General features: G+C 46.3%; 1 protein-coding gene across 1 annotated transcript in view; it reads right to left on the bottom strand.

The window, feature by feature from the left end:
• Nucleotides 1-5,291: 5,291 nt before the first annotated feature.
• NCALD (neurocalcin delta) overlaps nucleotides 5,292-18,894 on the bottom strand; it is a 62,161-nt gene continuing 48,558 nt past the window's right edge. The window contains exons 3-4 of the mRNA XM_054814990.1: nucleotides 15,312-15,417; nucleotides 5,292-15,030 (exon numbers count right to left, since the gene is read on the bottom strand). Coding sequence (XP_054670965.1) covers nucleotides 14,933-15,030; nucleotides 15,312-15,417 — 204 coding nt within the window. The 3' untranslated portion in view covers nucleotides 5,292-14,932. The remainder of the gene's footprint in view (nucleotides 15,031-15,311; nucleotides 15,418-18,894) is intronic.

Here is an 18,894-nt window from a genome sequence, read left to right as displayed (position 1 = left end):
TGTGGGACCAGAACCTATGAAAGGCTGTTAGCATCGGGGCTAACATACCCGGAATCCACATACGTCTGCAAAGCAAAGTGTCTGTTCTGCCTCCCTCCCTTCCTCTTCCTCTATCATTTGCTCTTTCTCCTTCTGATGCAGAGTTTTGTAGTAATTCCATTATCTTTTTATAAATATGCACTCCAGCAAAGATGCTCTTGCTACCCTGCTCAGGAGCAGACATCCTGGGAATACAGGGGATTTATGGTGGTTCAGTTTGTTTCTATTTGGCTCAGGCTCAGATAAGAAGTCTATGCTGACTTAGCCCAGATACTTTTACGCTAAAGAAAAGGAAGGACAGTTTTGGCAGGTGGCATTAGGAACTGGGACCAGCATGCAGGACTGTTGAGCAGTGGTGTTAGTTCTTGTATTTCTCTGTTTGATGGTGTTTGGGATCCTAGGGATGTTAGCTGGGATCTCTCAGTTAGTCATGATGTCTGGGCAGAAGCTGCAGGTGAAGCATAGGAGTAAATGTACGTGGGAGTTGAGCCCGGGTTCTGCCCCCAACAACCCTGCCATCTGAGCTCTCTGACTTACAGGGAATGCCTGTGGTGCCTGGGTTGGGATGTGCTGCACTGAGAGAGGACAGTGAGAAATTGGGATTCACAGAGAAGGACAGGGCTGTCCTGGCAGCACCAGCACTCAGGTTAATGGGATGTTCTTGTCTTACTCATGGGTGGAGATGAGTTTGGATCAGATGGATGCTGCAGCATCCTGTGCTGAGGAGCAGTGTAGGATCAGTGAGTAGGGCAATGCTCCAGGAAATACTGGGGCTTGAGGAGCTATCTTTCCAGTGCCGTTTTAGGAGCTTTTGGTCACGTGCTGTCCAGGGAAGGAAAGATTAACTGAAAGCTTTTCTAAATAAATCTTAGGTGTGTGAATTCCTGATACAAGAGAGCTGATACTCCTGCCTTTAGTTCCTTCTTACAGTCTCAATGAAGGTAGCAGGGTTGAGGAAGATGAGAAGGATTTACCCTGATATTAAGATTATTTTAAAACAACAACTAGAGCTAGTTAAGGATGATCTCCTTTATCTGCCAAGGTCTGAGAGCTTTGTTTCTCTGCTCCAGATGCAGATGCATTGCAAGCACCTAAGACATTACAAAGAGCACATCACCCTGCACCCCTTCAGTTGTAGATACAACATCAGCTGCTGGAGGAGCACTGAACCTTGGATGCTGGTGGTGGCAAGCTACAAGCTCTCAGGGTTCACCTTGTTGGTCAAAAACAGGCTATCAAAGTGACGGGGAAGGGCCAGTACTAGTACTGCAAACTTCTGAAGCAGTGGCATGCCTCATGCCCTGCTTGATTCAAAGGTCTTGAGGAGTACAAAGTGCTTGCGTGTATATTGTTTAAAATATACATGTTGCTTTTGTTTAATGAAAAATATTGATTAATGCTGGATCTTCCAAATATTATGAGTTAAATGGAAGTAAGACTTGGCTACTGTTCAGCAGGGGACAGGAGTATCTGCCTTGCCTCCTTTTGTGTCTTTGTGGCACTTCTGTGGCTGTTTATTTAAAGGAACAAAACTCTCATTTCCTTTCCTTCAAGACGGCAGTCTTGAATCTTAACTAGTGCAGCCTGAAGGGCGGCTTGCTGCTCAGCTCATTTTCCCTATGAGTGCAGTGTCTGTTGATATTGTGTTTTGAAAGATTGTGATAGAGATGTGCAAAGGGAAAATAGTCTTCTAAGCTCTAATTTTGGTTCCTGCTACAGGTTTAGCACAATGTCCGTCCATTTGATGTTGTATTGTGAAACCCCCAAATCTCAAATTTTAGTTTCTTTCTACACAGTCAGGTGCTGATATCCCCAAAACAAAGCATATCCTTGCAGTGAAGCTTTGATATCCCCATCAAGACATTTTGGAGGATTTTTACCACTGAATGTTAACTACAAAGAAAAGAACTTTTTTTTCCTGCATGTCCTCTCTCATGAAGTTTTCAATCAATGGAATTCAGACATCAAGTGTCTGTCTTGTATATTTTCCTCTTTCAGTCTATGGATTGTTTAAATGTTGTAAATTAATTCAAACAATTAGTAAAAACTAAACTCTTCAGCTCTCAGAGATGCTTTATATTGATTGATATGGAACTGGAAAGGAGTGTCTTATGACTTCTAAAATGTAAAGCTTATGGAATGTTTATATGCTCTTCCATTTCCTATGAATTGAGACAAGATACAAACAAGAATGTTTGTGCCAAAGTTTGTGACAAACCCTCTTTCTGGCAAACAAGGAAACTATGTATAAATAGTGTGCTTTTATATTAAGAAGATAGCTCATGTAACTTAATAGTGTTGCAACTGGGAGAGGGGTTTGATAAACTGTAAATACAGTTATTTTATTTTTTGTACATTTTTAAGAAGGAAAAAAATAAATATTCCTATGTATGAGATAATATTTCTGTTGCTGTGGTGTGTATTACTACATACTGGGGATTGAGTTCCTACTTCTGAGCCCAGAAAGCTTTTCAAAAAGATGAAAATAGAAATTAATTCTACGAAGAAAACAAGAACAGAGACTGGAAAAAATAATCACCAAAACATGGGTTCAGTGCCTGGCCTGGTAGGTGTGGGGGAGAGCAGTGGATATCATCTACCCGGCTTTGACACTGTTTGCTGTAATATCCTCGCAGAGAAGCTGTTGCTGTACAGCCTGGATGAGCAGACAGGAGAACTGAAAACTGAACGGCTGGGCCATAGAGTGGCTGGTGGTCAGCGGCATGAAGGCTAGTTGGGGACCAGTGACTAGCAGTGTGCCCAGGGGTCAATACCAGGTCCAGTCCTGTTCAATGGTGTACTGGTTTTGGCTTGGATAGAGTTAATTTTTCTTCACAGTAGCTGCTATGGGGCTAGGGTTTGGATTGTGCTGAAAACAGAGTTGATAACACAGGGATGTCTTCGTTACTGCTGAGCAGTGCTTGCACAGAGCCAAGGCCTTTTCTGCTCCTCACACCATCCCCATCCAAGCAAAATTCATCCAGTAGTATCCAGCTCTAAGAGCCTTTTCACGGCCACCAAAGGTTTTAAAAAAAGGCTTTCCCTGTATGGCATTTTCTAATAATTTTGAAAAGTATTTGTCAGCTGTTTTGTTTGTGATACAGCAGGGGAGCTAGGCACTGAGCACTCCGTAGCGTGGTGAGTATGACCGACTCGCCAAGAGCAGAAGAGATCTTCCCAGATGCACCGGAAACCACAAAGACCTGTGTTCCCCTCCCACCACACGCTCTTTGCCCTGACAGCGGTCTCCAGTGCAGCCTGTTTTCCCCCACCAGCCTGTCTGCGGTCAGCACCTGAGCTACAGCAGAAACCAAAAGCCATATATATATAATACTCTGTGTGTGTGTGTGTATATATATCTGATGGCAGCTGTGGGACTGGCTGCAGTTTGCTGGTAGCCCCCGTGGATGAGCTCACAGCCCAAGGTGCTGCCTCTGCCACTGTGGCTCCTCAGTCCAGCATGTTTTGGGGAGTTTCTCGGGGCTTTGCCAGTCCCAGGATGCTATCTGGACCAGCTGTGTGGGGTGAGCCAGGACCAACTCCCGTGGGGGCCTTTAAAGTAATCATGTTTCCTGGGCACTGCCTGTGATAGATGTTTAATTGTGTTTTATAGGAAGTGATTTTACTGAGTGACTCTTAAAATGCGAATGCTTTAACATCTGAGTGGTTGGAAGTGCTCCGTCTGCGAGGCCGTGGAGGAGCAAGGGGAAGCGTGTTGGCTGATGGGAACGGCTGCACCCACAGCGTGCTCCAAGGCCGGGTCATTTCTGGCATGGCTGAGCAAGGTGACTCACAAGGTCTTTAAGAAAAACTGACCCTCCTCCTAGGAGAGGGGAGCAAAACACCCCTCCTCTAGCTCTTCACCAAATCTTTAGGGGACTCAGTGGGGCAGCAAAGTTGTGTTTTTCAGCACCTTTCCCAAGCTCTCAGCGTGATTCATGCTGTGAAAACAGTGACTGACTCCAGAGCGTGCTCTTTCCCAGACGGGGCCAGATCCAGGGCTCACAAGCTGATGAGCCACAGGGTCTCAGGTGCCCTCCTCCCCGAGGCGATGGGAGGGTCAGCCCCAGGGTGTCGGGGTGCAACGTGTGCTCGAGTGCCTGGTGGTGGCCATCGCTTGAAGCCAGGCTCTGCGCCAGGAGCCTGTCCACATCCCTGACCTGGGACAGAAGCTTTGGGCTTTGCACAGCAAGATGCACGGGCCGGCAAAGGTGGTAAGTGGAGGATTTTAGCACCCCTATGCAAAGGAACACCTCCTTACACTCCTGCCTTTTTGATGCCTTAATGCTAAATCCTATTATGGCCCTGATGGGAGGGTGAGGAGAAAGCACATCACAGGCAGTCTGGCACACGGGAAGCTTGTGTAATAAATCCGGTTTGAAAGTGCACCGAGCACACAGGGTATCTGGACGATGTAAGTGATGCTCCATCCAGGCTCCAGCCTGTTTCAAACCCATATTAATGTGCAGTTCCACAAATAGGCTGGGGCTTTTTTTTAATCTCAGAAGGAAATAGGCACTGGTTTCAGTTACCTTCCAGCAGGATTTAAACTACTTTTAGCACTCTGGTGCTAATCCCAGCTCCAAATTTAACCAAGGTAAAAGTTTGAAGAGCGTAAGGAGCACGCACAGCAGCACGAGCCACCCCCACCCCCCACCCCCCCCGAGCCCAGCGGAGGCTGGTGGGAGTCCCTGCTGTGACCGGCTCTGCTGCCACCCCATGAGCCATGTCTCAGAGCGACTAACCACAGCTACCACCCTACCAACCCATGGTCCCCCTCCCCACATCCTGCCCCCCTGATGGTGTGCTAGTCATTCGGAGATAACAAAGTGCCCTAAACCTGGAGAGGGATCTATCTATGACAGGGAAAGCTTCCATCGGCCAGCTAAGCCGGCCTTTCCAGCTCCGGAGGACCAGGGCTCTCAGCCTTGTGCTGTCCTTCCTTTGCTTTTATAAACCACTCTGCGTTATCTCGCCCTGTGCCCGGCTGCTGGCGTTAGTCGCTGGAGGAAAAACTGTGTGAGCAGCGGAGAGCCCAGCCAGCTGCAACGTGCCGGCAGAGTGCCATGCATGTTTAAGCCCTTGCTAAGCCCTCCAAATTGGCTTACCTGGCTGCTGCCCCTTTGCCCGCGGCGGTGAGCGGGCTGGGGGCTGTGAGGACAGCAGGCAAAAACTTCTCCGAGGTTTGCTCATCAGACCACGAGGCTTTCAGGCTCCGGTGCGAAGGGAATAACAGCACACGGCACATCATAGCTAGCTGCAGCAGAATATTTATTAGTAGGAAAGAACATTTAGGGGATTTCAGTAGGAGAATTTGTTTGAACCGTCAGTATCCACCATACATTGGTTTTCATCAAGATTGTTCAAGGTTACATATTTATATAAGAAAACAAAATAATTCATATTTAGGTGCAATCAGTAATTCCAGTATGAAAAAGCACCATGTCACAAAACAGTTTACAATACAAAAGTCTTCAAAATCTAACATTTAAAAACCATATTTGTTCAACAGTAATAACAATACAGTAAAAAAATTCTTATTTCCTTTCAAACAATACTGCTTATATATTTTGGCACTGAAAAAGAAACTGTCACAAACGCGCCTTTTTAACCACACAATGCTGTTTTGTGAGTGTCTATATAACAAGGAAAAACATGCTTTTGAAGTCAGTCATTTTGCCAGGTGCAGTTTGAACTGCTTTCTCCATTAAAAAGAAAGAAACTAAAAGAAAAAAAACCCCACAACTCCTAAGCTGCAGCATGTCTTGTCTTTTGGCCCAGGACATGATCTGGAGAAACACCTCTCTCAGACTCAATCTGTTGAGTAAGCCAGCCCTGCCAGAAAAGCTAGATCCGAGCCCCTCTTCCCTCTCCAAACCCGACAAGAAATGTAGACCTAAGCCACCCAAATGGTCCCGTCTTTTGGGGACTGACCCCAAGTTCTTGCTATATTAAGCACCCCAATAAGATTCAGACTCCAAACTTGCCGCTCAGTCTCTTCTTTTCCTTCATTGCTTAATTCCTCAAAATTTTAGTTCATTAATTTTAAAGTCACTTGCACAAATAGTTTTAAAATGCGATCCCATCGGTTTTGTCCTGGTATAGCCAGCAGTGCCGAGGAAAACCGAGCGTGCACAAGGGTGAGGTAAGGGACAAGGAAGCCTGACACTGGGGCCAGCGGGGTGCAGCAAGGAGGACCCCCCTGGCTGGGTCTCGTCCTGGGGCCGGGACTGGCACACAGCGCGGGAGCGGGAAGCTTGAGTCTGAGAGAGGGAAAGACAGAAAACTAGGTGCTTCAGGAAAATTTAAGTTTCCGCTCAAAACTGACCCCTATTAAAACAAGAACGTGGTTACTATGCTCTGGGTGAAACACCGGCGCCTGTGTGCAGCTACAACGGCCCTTGGAAAAGGCTGATTCTAGTGAACATGCAGTCCTTGGTGCTATCTCTAAAAGCTGAACAATAACAAAAAAATTAAATTTAAATAGTTTTTACATCTTACATCAAAGATGCCACTACGAGAACACAATAGTATCACACATTAATTAGTACAGTCTTGAAAATGCAAACCAACGCTGGTAAGACTCCCATACATTCTGCATATCATATGTACAGAAGAGAACAGATTCTCGAGAGGAGAGGACAGTCGTAGAGAGATAATCTCTTTTTTTTTCTGAGTACGTTGCATAATACAAACACATTATCAGCATAAGAAAACTTTACTCTGACACTAAGAGTTCAAGAAAGGTCCTAACTGGAAGTTAATAGCAGGGGGAACAGTGTGCGTGCTGGGGGGCACAAAACACATACACAACCCTCCGCCAAATTCTCTGTCTCCTTCCATGGCCTGATCATCTACTTCCATTTACCAGGTAGGTTTAACGCGTTGCTGTGGATACACGCTCCCAAAGCGTGCAACAGCACCGGGACTGATCCCGAGAGCCGCCCCCAGTCTTCCTGAAGGCAGCGCACCTCCAGATGTCCTTCCCGTGGGCTTTGCCTGGCTGAGAACTGGCTGGAGACTCAGAATATCACCAGATGAGCTTACAACAGAATCGGGGGGGGGGGGGGGGGGGGGCGCAATTAGCACATCACGATAGCTATAGGCAACTACACGCAGGACACTAGCAATTCTAGACAGCCATAAGAAAACTATGCAGACCAAATTCATTTAATTCATAGTTGTCCCTCCTTTCTGAGTTGTAAAAGTCTTCCTTAGGATATGTAGGTTTGCTTACAAAGCATTCATCTAGAGAGGTATCTAATTTTGCCAAGACACAGGATATGCTGAACTACATGCTGCTGCAGTTAGTCTGCCCGTGGTAGCTAATTTAAAGTTAGATTTGGTATCTCTACTCTACGCTGCAATGCAGAAACAGCCTCAGGGAACAGAGATGAGAAAGCTCTCCCTGTGGAATGGTCATGGGCTTAAACGGGAACTGGGCATTTGGATCCATTCAGCTTTTGGCCATGGTTTATCTCAACTTATTAGTCTCTATGGTATTAAAAATACCTGCCCAAATTTACACAAACTAATGTATAACTATTTACTTTCACATCTATTGTGTCATTCACTCGGCAATATCTAAAAATTTAAAGGTACCAAGTACTTCTGTCAGAAGAGACCAATATTGGTCACCTCAGGTTCAAGAGCAAAATAGAACTGAATATACAAATATAAACTACAGGACTGCTTGGATGGAGTGGAAATGAGCAAGTGGAAGAGATAAGCATATTGAAATGTGGCTCAATCTGTCTCCTTGCAGCAAATGTGCAGACAACAATAATCCCTAACGTAATTAAGCACTTCATTTTTACTAGGCACGGTGAGCCCACCTTGCTAGTAATTGCTCAGGCAGCTCTGCTTTCGGGATAATTGAGACTTTTGCCAGCATATGAGCTAAATGACCGGCAGGGCTGGATCTAAGAGGATCTGAAATAAATAAATAGATCATGAACACAACTCAAACATGAATTAGGAAATCAAACAGAAAATGCCAAAGAAACATGATCTTGTAGAGCATTCATATGACTAACGTGGGGTACAATGTCTTTAGTAAGCTTCCTTAGATCCTTATCGGATTGAAACTCTGGGTTTTTTTTGTTTTGTTTTGTTTTGTTTTTTCTCCCATTTACTAATAAAAACTATTTGGTTGCCCTGGAAATGGGAATAAGTTAATGATAGGAAATAAAAAGGTGGTGGCGGCAAGGAACTGCAAGTTCTCCACCAACCAACTGCGTAGGACCCATTAATCTTCCCTCTGAGCGCAGCCAATTATCAGCACAAATGAAGCTTAGAATTCAAGAGGATTTTCTCAGGTGGGTTTACTAATCACCATGATCCCGTTTGGTGGGGGAACGTGAGGCCAACCCTGAATACTGCTGCAACCCCTGTCCCCCAGGGAGGAGAAAACCAGAGGTCACACCCTTGACACATGTTTTTGACGGATGGCAGGAAGAGTTTCTGCCTGACATTACTGCGCCAAAATTTTCTCTTGGTCCACAGCATCTGGGTGCTCCAGGCAGCATCAGGGCATCATATGCTGAAGGGTGATGCATAGGAAGATACTGCTCCTGCCTGGAAGAAATCAGCTCTCCAAGGAATAAACCATGGGAGCAGAGAGTGAGCACCGGTCAGGTTCAGTCTGCAGTACATCAACAAACCATACACGATAATGAAAACCACATTGTTCCAGAGGTTCAGTGTGTTCTTGAAAAGTTTAATACTACTATTACTTAATAATAGGAAATAAATAGTGTGGTTGGCAAGGTACAGACAGGAGGGCCAAAGGCTGTGAACCAAACCAGGAGCTGTTCCATCTGAGTGCATCAAGCTTGGCTCCTCCAGACGCCAAGGGCTGGTGCTTGTTATTCATTCACATTGAGGGTGGGGACGGCAACCGGGACGTGGGCACAAAGCCTCGGAGAGCTAGACACCCTGAGCGCCTGCCCTGGAAGGTGAGAACATCTTTGGTATAAGATCAGGGCAGGAGGGGAAGATCTAAGACGTGTCTCAGCTGCACAGTAAGAGAACACAATGGAGAGGGTGGCCATTGCGTGCTTTGGGACCTGGGAAGCACTCAGCAGGCTGAAAAAGCCCAGGTGACCATCTCTGTGGCAGGACTCGGAGTCCCTCGGCTCGGCATGTGGTGACGTGGGGATGAAGCAGCCCATGGACGGGGCTGTCGCAGAGGAGCTATTCTGTGCTACGGCTACGGGGGAGTTTCACCTGGCGAATTCAGACTGTGATGTAAAGGCAGTGAGATCTCTTACAGTCTTTTATTTCTCTAGTCTTTTCACATTGTTCACTACAACCCAAGCTCTTTTTTGCCTTGTTTATTGTGCATTAGTCAGTATTTTACATGTGATAGCTTAATCCCAACTATACATATTAAAATAACACTTATGACTTGTGGGAGCAATGAGGAAATCAAATCGCTACGCTGCAAGAAGCCTCTCAATCTGGCCTTCCCAGCTGTTACTTGCTAAGAAATGGAGAGTATGTCTGAAAAGCTTTATATCTTATCCTGTGAAAATCTACCCCCCACCCCCCAAACAACTTCCCAGTATGGATGATTTGGAAGCAACAACAGCAAAAGCCAGGCTGCAATAAGGGGTGCTGCTAACTGAGACACCCATGCTAGCCAGGGATGGTTTCTGCAAGGGACGAGGAGGTTGACTTTGCCTTTGAATGATCATTCTACTGCTCTGAATGCCAGAGGCACCTAATGGCTTCTGTAGCTCCTCAGTGATGGTCCCAATTTCTAGTGTCACTGTTTTCCATGCCAATTTACAAACCTTGCTGCTTTTTCCCTCCGTGTGCTTAAAACATAGCTGTTCTTCTCATGTTGCCCAGGCTGCAAAATGGCACCTGGGCTTTGAGAGTTGGATGGAGCTTTCCCTTCTTGTCTACCACAACTGGGAAGAAAGCTCCTGCAGGCGACATTTTGTCCTCAGTTACACTTAAGAAATGTCACATTCTCTTCCTTGTTCAGCTTCTAACCAGAGCACAGCAAACAGCTCTGTTACTTATATGTAAGAAAAAGTAGAGTTATTCTGCTTCTGCAGCTGCATGTTCATGCTAAAGGTATTTAAAAGTCGATTTTGTCAGCACCTCTGACTGAGCACACAGCAGACAGAGCTGCTCAGCAAAAGGTGCCATTTCTGGTCTAGTCCTATCTCAGAGCACATCACACCACGAGTCTGACATATCACTGCTTTGTATCTTATCTGTCTACTGCACAGTCAATGGAAAACTTCGCACGCAGCTCCCAGTGTCTGTCTGACGCTTGCCAAGTTTTTCTGCATTTCTAAGCACAAGTTCTGCCTGTGATACCAAGGAAACTGCCTTCCCCCACTTTAAGACTCCTACGTGAGATCCTGCTCAGTGAGACACGGAGCAAAGAATGCATCCGAACGCTTGTGCAAAGGGCAGGTAAAATATTCTTCTCCACTGGTCTTGCACCAGTTACCTGGTACCTAATTCCTGAGCCCAAGGACCATCTCACCACAGGAAACCGAGGGAACACCATCAGAAAGACAAAGGAGGTGCTGGCATAGCAGGTGTTCAGGAGAGGTCTTGGCCAGCCCTCCCCTCCGCTTGTTTTGCTTGGTGCTCGTACACTAGACTTCAAAAGGAAACTCTTTTGAAGGATGCCTCCTTTATTCTGATCATGCTATATTGCTATCATGTTACATCTTCAACAGTGTTGCTAAAAAAAAAAGAGTTTTAAAAGAAGTAAGACAGCTGAGCTCAGGGCGTTTGTGCCGAGGCAGGGGATTCCCTCCACACCGCCACGTGTCCCCAGGGACCTGCCAGTTGTCACCGTGTTCCCCGGTTCACATGTACTGAGAGACGTACAGCCAAGGCCATGTTCTCACTCGGCTTAGGCTGCGGATTAGGGCTCAACGTCAAGTTACCACAGTTCAACAAGTTTCCATGAGTCAGCTGAGCCGAGGTTTCTACCCATGTGTGTGCTTCCAGCCCACAGCAAATGCAGCTTAGCCTGGTCTGCAGTGAAAGAAAATTAAGCTAAGCCGCATTATTGCAGGTTTGCCATCGGTGAAGAGAGTACACGCTGAAAGGTTCAGGGGCTCAACCCCCGGGGGCAGCTGTTAAACTGTGGGGACTTGGTCATGTGTGAACAGTGCTAGTGCCAGTGTGGGATACACATAGACCTCATCCAGCTACAGAAGTCACACGCTTCTGGCTTACTGTTTTAAGCAGCAGTGTCTAGAAAATTTGGAGGTCATGCTTTAAAACAGAGAACAAAAAAGGACAAAATGCTCCAACAATAAGGTAAAAAATCCTGCAAGATCCTGAGAACAGCAAGAGGAACAGCACAGCTCCTCAGGAACATCCACTGCCGTGAACTCACAGGGCTTCAATTAATGTTGAAACATAGATCTTTCTTCTGTCCCTCTCAAACCATAAGTGCTCACGAAAACACGTGTGCTGGTTTTACAAGGGTTGTGTTCCCATTTCCCTTCCCAAAGCACCCTAAAACAAACACAGGGTGCTGCAGATTGCACAAGCCATCGTCCTCACTTCACATCTGCTGGCCCAGAGTTTGGCAAGCTGACTGGGAATGCTGGATAAATGGGACTTTTGCATGGATTTAATCTAGATGCGGGATGTACTCAATAATTCATTTCGACAACAGGTGAGTGAAGGTTACCTCTTTTGCATGCAACTAATACTGGAGAACAAAATTGAGAGGTGATGTGAAATAGTGTGGGCTGTCTGCCATTCTGCTTGTATGGAAATATTGCTAATGGATGGCTTGAAAGTGTCTAACTCGCTGTGGTATTTTATACAGGATAGTCATTTTGTCTTCAAAAAGTTTATGATGCGAATGGCAGCAAAGCAGAAAATTCCAATCTGAGGCGCAGCACACCACTGCTGTCCTGCTGATCTGAGGTCTGCAGATGTTCCTATCACAACTCCAGCTATGCATCACTTTTAAAGTATGTGCAGAGCCAGAGAAAGAAAACGATAGTTAATAATTTAAAACAATACCAGTCATCAGTGGTAGTCAGGTAAAAGAATAACCTTAGTTCACTCTGTAAATGTTTATACAGTAGTCTTATCTCCAGCTATGTCCTCTGCAGCTGTAGGCTATTTCTTATTCTTCCAGATTTTGTGAACTGTGGGAAGAATTACATCTCTGCTGGCCTGGAGTCATATCGCAGGTTGTGTTTTCAAGCACGTGTTGTACAGTACTGTCACGTGAAGCAAGCCTGGCCCCAAAGCCCCAGAACTGCTGAGCAGAAACAAACTGAGAGATTAGATTCTGGGACAGAAATATCTTATAAAACAAAAAAGAGATGGAATGCAGTCACTTACTTAAATAAAAGGCAACATTTTAAAAGTTTTGGTCACATGCAACTGCTTTCACAGCATTAAGAAGAAGATGGAACTGCAGAAGGTATCCAAGTTCACCTTCAGTAAATGCCAGCTTCTGTAGGTCTGGGCTGCTTTGGATCTGGGTGCCTGCGCTGAGCCGGTACGTTAGAAGTTCAGCGGGGTTCCTCTAGCGTCACCTAGTCCTGCCCGCGCAGGAGTGGTGATGGAGCATCCCGGGAGCGGCTGGGGCAGCGGGACTGGTCGCTCCCGTCTGACAGAGGGTGTGCTGATCAGCGCCTGTTCACTGACCTTCCTGCAGCACCCCCCAGCAGCCTGGCCAGGCTCGTCCTGCTGAAAAGCAACCCTCAAAACAATTGAGAGGGAACATGGCTTTGAATATACAGGAGGTGATGGATATGGGAGAGAGTGCCAGAACCTCTCCAGGTAAAGCAGAAAATTACCTTGAAGAATGTAGGCACAGGCTCTCCTTTGAAGGGTTAGATTTGTGCACAGGGTGTCTAATGAACGTAGATATAGAACATTTCCATCAGCTGAAAGAATTGGTGCAAAATTTGCCAGTGATGCTTGGAACAGCTAAAAGCACTAGGGATTGAAATCTGTTTGTGGTTGGGCCTCTTTTGCTTTCTCACTTCCCCACATACCTCTGCTCATTTTTTTGATTAATATAATGGGAATATATCATCAACTGGATTTCTGTGATCATTTGAGAGAAAGGTGTGTGCCTGAAGACATTTATTGAGTGTGTAATTAGCCACTCAAAATAATTTTAGTACAACTGATTAGCAATGTTGTTTTCAATTTATTTTTATTTTATTTTAATATGCTCTGTACTTCACACCTGGCAAAGCAAACGGTGTGGAAAATTAAGTCTAGGATTTTTTCTCTCAGTTATTGTACATGATAGCTAGTGTTCAACAAAAAATTATTCATACTCGGCTACTTCTTCATGACTTCTAATTAGTACTTAGCTAATCATCATCTGCAAAGCAGACTTATTTTACTTAGTTTATTTTAAATTAAGGCTACTGGGGATTAGCATCTACAAGGTCACTTGACAAAAAGCCAACCTTGCCTGTCAGACAAAGGTTACTCTAACGAGCTCACGAATTCCCAACGCTGTGCACAGCCTACATGGGTACCTCTCCAACAGCATCACAGAGCAGACTTTAGCTAATGACAGATTAATACCGATTTAGTCAGCATAATGCCTCCTGTCGCTAAAGCTTTTCCGTTGCAGCAGCAGCGCTTGTAAAGTCCCTAAGAAATCCCATGTACGTGTACTAGCTTTGCATACAGCAACTTTGACCAAAGGATAAAGTTCTGCAGCAGCAAATTTCAGAACTCCTGCATCTAGGTGAAAAGATAAACATTCAACATTTCTCTCAAGAGCTGATCTTTTTTTTGTTTTAATTTTTTATATATATAAATATACCATAAAGCGTACCATTTCCTTGTTTCAGTACAGATTTTTCGAACTTTACTAAAATAAATGAAATATAAATGCTACAATTTTATGTTTAAAACAAGTTTTGATGACGGCCTTCCCCTAAGGGAAGGCCCAGAAACTCCGTTAGCTACGTGGAGAGAGACAAAAACCCCCCAAAACTTCATACTACGCAAGAGCATTCAGAACAGCAGATGTGCCTCAGCTGCGTGTCCGTGAGTTCCTCACGTGAATGCCCACTCTCCTTAGCAGAAACTGCTTTATTACTAACCTGAAAATTTCACATTCAACATATATCTCCCTTAAATTCATTGTCAAGACCCAGTTTTCCATATCTGTGTCTGCCTTTGCTGATCCCAAATGGCAAGAGGTATCATCAGTTGTGGATTTGGGGATCAGGATTGCAAATTGCTGAATTTTCAGATAAAGCCACGCAAAATCAACCACTGTAAACCTAGGAAAAACTGTCCATCTTTGTTTTTTCCCTTCTCCTTCACAACCTGGAAAATGTTCACAGCATTGAAACAACGAGGCGTAGAAGCAGGGGTGTGGACAATACACCCTGCACCCATTTTGCACTTTTATACTTCTTCCCACTCCTGTCTTTGACCTTAACTGGTGCCTCCTGGACAGGAGAGGAGGTTCCAGGTGAATCCTTCCCCACCCATCACAACCCCTTTGGTTCAACCTCTACTACACTTTCAGGTCCCGCGGGTGAATACTCAGCTACTAAAGCAGCAATCTAAAAATCTGTCAGTGTGTCTTGCTGCCAAGGGTTTTGTTGTTGGTTTCCTCCTTCTCAACGCGTACTTTCCAAAATAGACATGTTAAAACAAAAACCAAAATGAAATCTTTAAAACAATGATAACACCACAATATCTGTTTAAAACAGTACTGCCCGTGCTCTGGACAAATTGTTAAGAGCAATTCAGCATTCTTATAATTAATCCACAACAAAAGAAGCTATAAGATGCCACAAAAGAAGGCATAATTGGCCATACAGAGGCAACACTACCATGAATGTTGTTTGGCAAGGAAAAAAAAAAAAAAAAAGCAGATACATAATTAATCCAAAGAACAGGTTCAGAACTGCCCGGCGCTGCTGGGATCACACTGCAGGAGACGGACTATGGATGGATCGCTCTTGGCGCCTCGGATGAACTCTTCCAGAGAGAGCTTTCCTAGAAAAAAAACACGTCTGCTTAGCTCACGTGGTGGGTGGCAACACACCTGCCAAGCCTCTGGACAAGCATGGTGGAAGGAAGCTGGGGGAGCCCAAGGAAAACCCTTGGGAAAGCAACCTTGCAAGGCAAAGCCCTGCCTGCTTGCACCCCGCTGGGGCTTTGCCTGGGTGGCTGAAGGAGGAGCCGTGGGTTTGAGGGGTCACCTCATGTGGGCAGGACACCCCAGTCACCCAGCACAGCGGCAAAGGTTGCCACCCTGGTGCCTGGAGGGTGCCTACCATCGCGATTGGTGTCCATCTGACGGAAGATCTTCTCTGTCCTCTTCTCTGGTGTCGACTCATCTTCTGGCATCTTCATTACAGAAGAAACCATCTTATAGATTGCCTGTGTGATATGACAGGAGCAAAGAGCTGGTAAGAAACACATTATTGTAATGTAGGGGTACGATTATCTCCTGGTGACAGAAATAGGCAGAAAATATCCCAGGAACATTGACTGGGACCTGCTGTCCGGATGCTGAAGGGAGCCAGGTGGCACCAGTGCATGCAGCTGCCCTCTTCTGTGGGATGCTCATTTATGAAATACTGTTTCCTTATTTAGTCACGGTTGAACACAGTCTGGGTTTGGACCGAGGTTACATTTTTCCTTATTAAAACAGTCTTCGGATGAATTTATCACTTGTACAGCCCATAAGGCACTGGCAGCTCCCGGTGCCTGGGGGAATAGTAAGACCACTGTGGCATGCCCCCGTGCTTTGGCCACCCAGGCTCCATCCTCACCACCCTCATCCCCTCACCCTGCCTTCGCTTCCCCCCGCCATCTCCTTTCTCTCCCGCCTTGGTCAGCATCCTGCCCGTGGGGAGGGCAGTGACTCATTCCCTGCATTTGCTGTGTTTCACATATCTGAAGACTTGACCAGCAACAAGGTGGCCTTTTCCTTGGGGATTGGCATGCATACACAGCTAAAAAAACCCATTCACAATTCGTTCCACAGAGAGCAGATGTTCTGGTCCCACATGGCACTGGTGCCACCCAGAGCTATTCTCTGCATGGACAAATCCATTAGTCACGTATGGTATTAGCCGCCCCTAAAAGAGAGGTAATGTTAATTTTAAACCAAGGATGAGCAGTTGTCTCTGAGTGGGTTATCCAAACGTTGCCTGGAAATGTGAGCATGCAGTAGCAGTAAACAAGCGGTTTGTGTGTCAGATATCTTTAGGGTGCCACGCAGCTGGGAGAACAGCAGCAGCCAGGCAGCTGCAGGGTGGTGGCCTCGGGGGAGCCCCCCGGCCATTCGGAGAGGCAGCACACCCAGCCCAAGGCAGCGTTGCCCCTGTCTGACCAGCTCCTTCTGCTTCCCGCTGCAGCTTGTTGGCCTGTGGCTGACGGGCACCGCGCCGGGCAGTCGCTGTGCCCTCCAGCCCTGGTCTGCAGATGTGGATGGCTTTCTTCCACAGATTTAAATTCTTGTTTCCCCCCCCCAACACAGTGTCTGTAGCAGTCAGTTGATAGCTTAGTGCAGACATGATTGCTTTAGATATTTGTTCTCTGCTACCTCCTGCTCTGGGAGGGGAGGGCCTTGGCGCAAGCCCAGGATCGCTCACCGGATCTCCCCTCTCCCCTTTTCCCACTCGTGAAGGCACTCTGCCTAGCACGCTCCCATCATCTGGCCCAGGGTCCCCAGGGGATGGCCTCAGGAATGTGACAGCATGGGTTCACCAGCTGGAGGATGCCTCTAAGAAGCACAGACATTTTACACTCGGACTAGGGAGCACCCGCTTCCTTGGCCATCTTGCTGACCTGTCCTCTGTCAGCAGCTCACCTTTCACATCTCCTGGACTTTAAATAACTTAAATAGCTACAATCTGAGAAAGGCATTTGTCTGTTTAATTAATTATCCATCGCTTATGCTCTGCGTGTTCAAACATCTGCTCCCTCAGTGATGTCACCAACACCGTGGCTGCAGATTTCCTGGTCTGCCCTCCGGTAAATCTGTAACGCTGACTATGGACCTGAGCAGGGGAACAGAGGAGAACATTTCAGCATGAACAGCTGCTGGCTGAAAGGAAAAGTGATGGGCACCCTTTTAATCATCATCATCATCATCATCATCATCATCATCATCATCATCATCATCGTGATTTGCACTGCAGGAATGCCCAAAGGCTCCCAAGAGAATTTGGGCACCAGAGTATTGGGCTGAGCCTCAGTACAGGCAGGGATGCTGTCCACGCAACCATGATCATCGGATAACCAGGAGAACAGAAGAAAGGACGAACATGCAAGCACATGAACATAGGGGTGAGGGAGCTGGGGGGAGGAGGGAATAGAGGAAGAAAAAAAAGGAGAGGGTGGACAGTAAGGATTTACACCTTCCTCATCCTCATCAGCATGCAAGACTCGCAGGGGTCAGAGCAGAGATGAGGCTTATAAATCTGCCAATGTTTAAGCATCTTAAGCTGTCTGGCTTTTGTCTGGGGTAGGAAGGGAGGTGGAGGGGTCATTCCCTCACTCTGGGTGAGAGGATGGCAAAGCAGAGATTCTGTATTGAAAGTGTGGGAGGAATGCCCCAGACTGGGAGTGCAGGCATGTTTACTCTGATCAAAGTAACCATAGTAAGAATATGCAGATTTTTAGGACAAAAAAAAAAAAGCACTTCAAGATGACTTCATCCTACAGGGTCCTTTTCACAGAGGCATGTGAAGGGAATAACAGATGAGATATTCTAGGAAAGCCAGATGGGAATAACATAGTAAGCGTTCCTTTCATGCTGAAAATGGTTACTCTAGACAAATTCTTATGTCCTTACTCAGAAGTTCAGTGGGAAGTTTTCCCAAAGTAAAAGCCAGCTAAAGCTGATTAAGAATCTTGAGACTTGCCCCATATTAATTCAGCACAGCTACAGAGAGCTCTTTATTGCATGTTTGAAAGAGCAAGCTTTCAAAGGAAGCTGGTTTCATCGGATAATTACATGGACCTGGGCTGTACTAACCCTGGGCAGAAACCTGGGACCGAGGGGCTGCAGGGGCTCCACTCCACATGGAGTACAACTCGTTGGCCTCACGGCACTTGGGCTGAAAGCCATCGGTGGCACTCAGCAGGAGAAGGTTTGGAGGTGGCTATCTATCAGCAGCCACCTGAATCAGGGCAGCCTTAGAATCATAGAATCATAGAAGGGACCTCAAAGATCATCTAGTTCCAACCCCTCTGCCATGGGCAGGGACACCCTCCACTAGACCACGTTGCCCTTTGCAGGTGGACTTCTGTCAGGAGGGCTCCTTACAGCTCCCTGGCACCCCTGAATGCCACCAAGAAACGGTGCCTCCAGAGCCCCGTGTGCATCACTGGAGTGAGCACAGGCTCCAGCTTCATCTGAACTGGCTGGTTCCCTGCAGAGCTCTCCCCTTTGGTTTTCTGCCTGCATGTGGATGAGCGGTGATGGGGGATTTAGGGCAAATCTCATCCCTTTGCCCATTCGCACACGTTTGGCTCCCAGCTGCTGGCTGCCACTGCTGCACTCGGGCCACCTTGGTGGGGGCTTGCACTTTGCTGCTGTACTTGGCAAAGTGTCAAAGAACTCCTTGCGGTGATGGCAGCAATGACAGCACAATTTTTGAGGCAAACCTTTTTAGTCTGTTGAAATAAATTTTGACAGCTAAAAATCTCATGAAGTGAATAAATGGCCTGAAAAAATTGCTTTCCTCTCAATCCCATGGGGATTTTTGACACTGTCTTTACTGAGAGCTGTATCAGCTTCTGCTTCTTCCCATATCAGCTTCTGCTTCTTCCGGGCTTACAAATGAGTTAGCCCAGCAAGTGAAACTCTATTTGTATTAAACTGGAGGTGTTATTCTCCTCTCT

The sequence above is a fragment of the Grus americana genome, chromosome 2 (assembly GCF_028858705.1).
Source record: "Grus americana isolate bGruAme1 chromosome 2, bGruAme1.mat, whole genome shotgun sequence".
NCBI classification, from domain to species: Eukaryota; Metazoa; Chordata; class Aves; order Gruiformes; family Gruidae; genus Grus; species Grus americana.
Note: the sequence above shows the minus strand (reverse complement) of the source record. Positions and strands in the feature narration are given on the sequence as shown.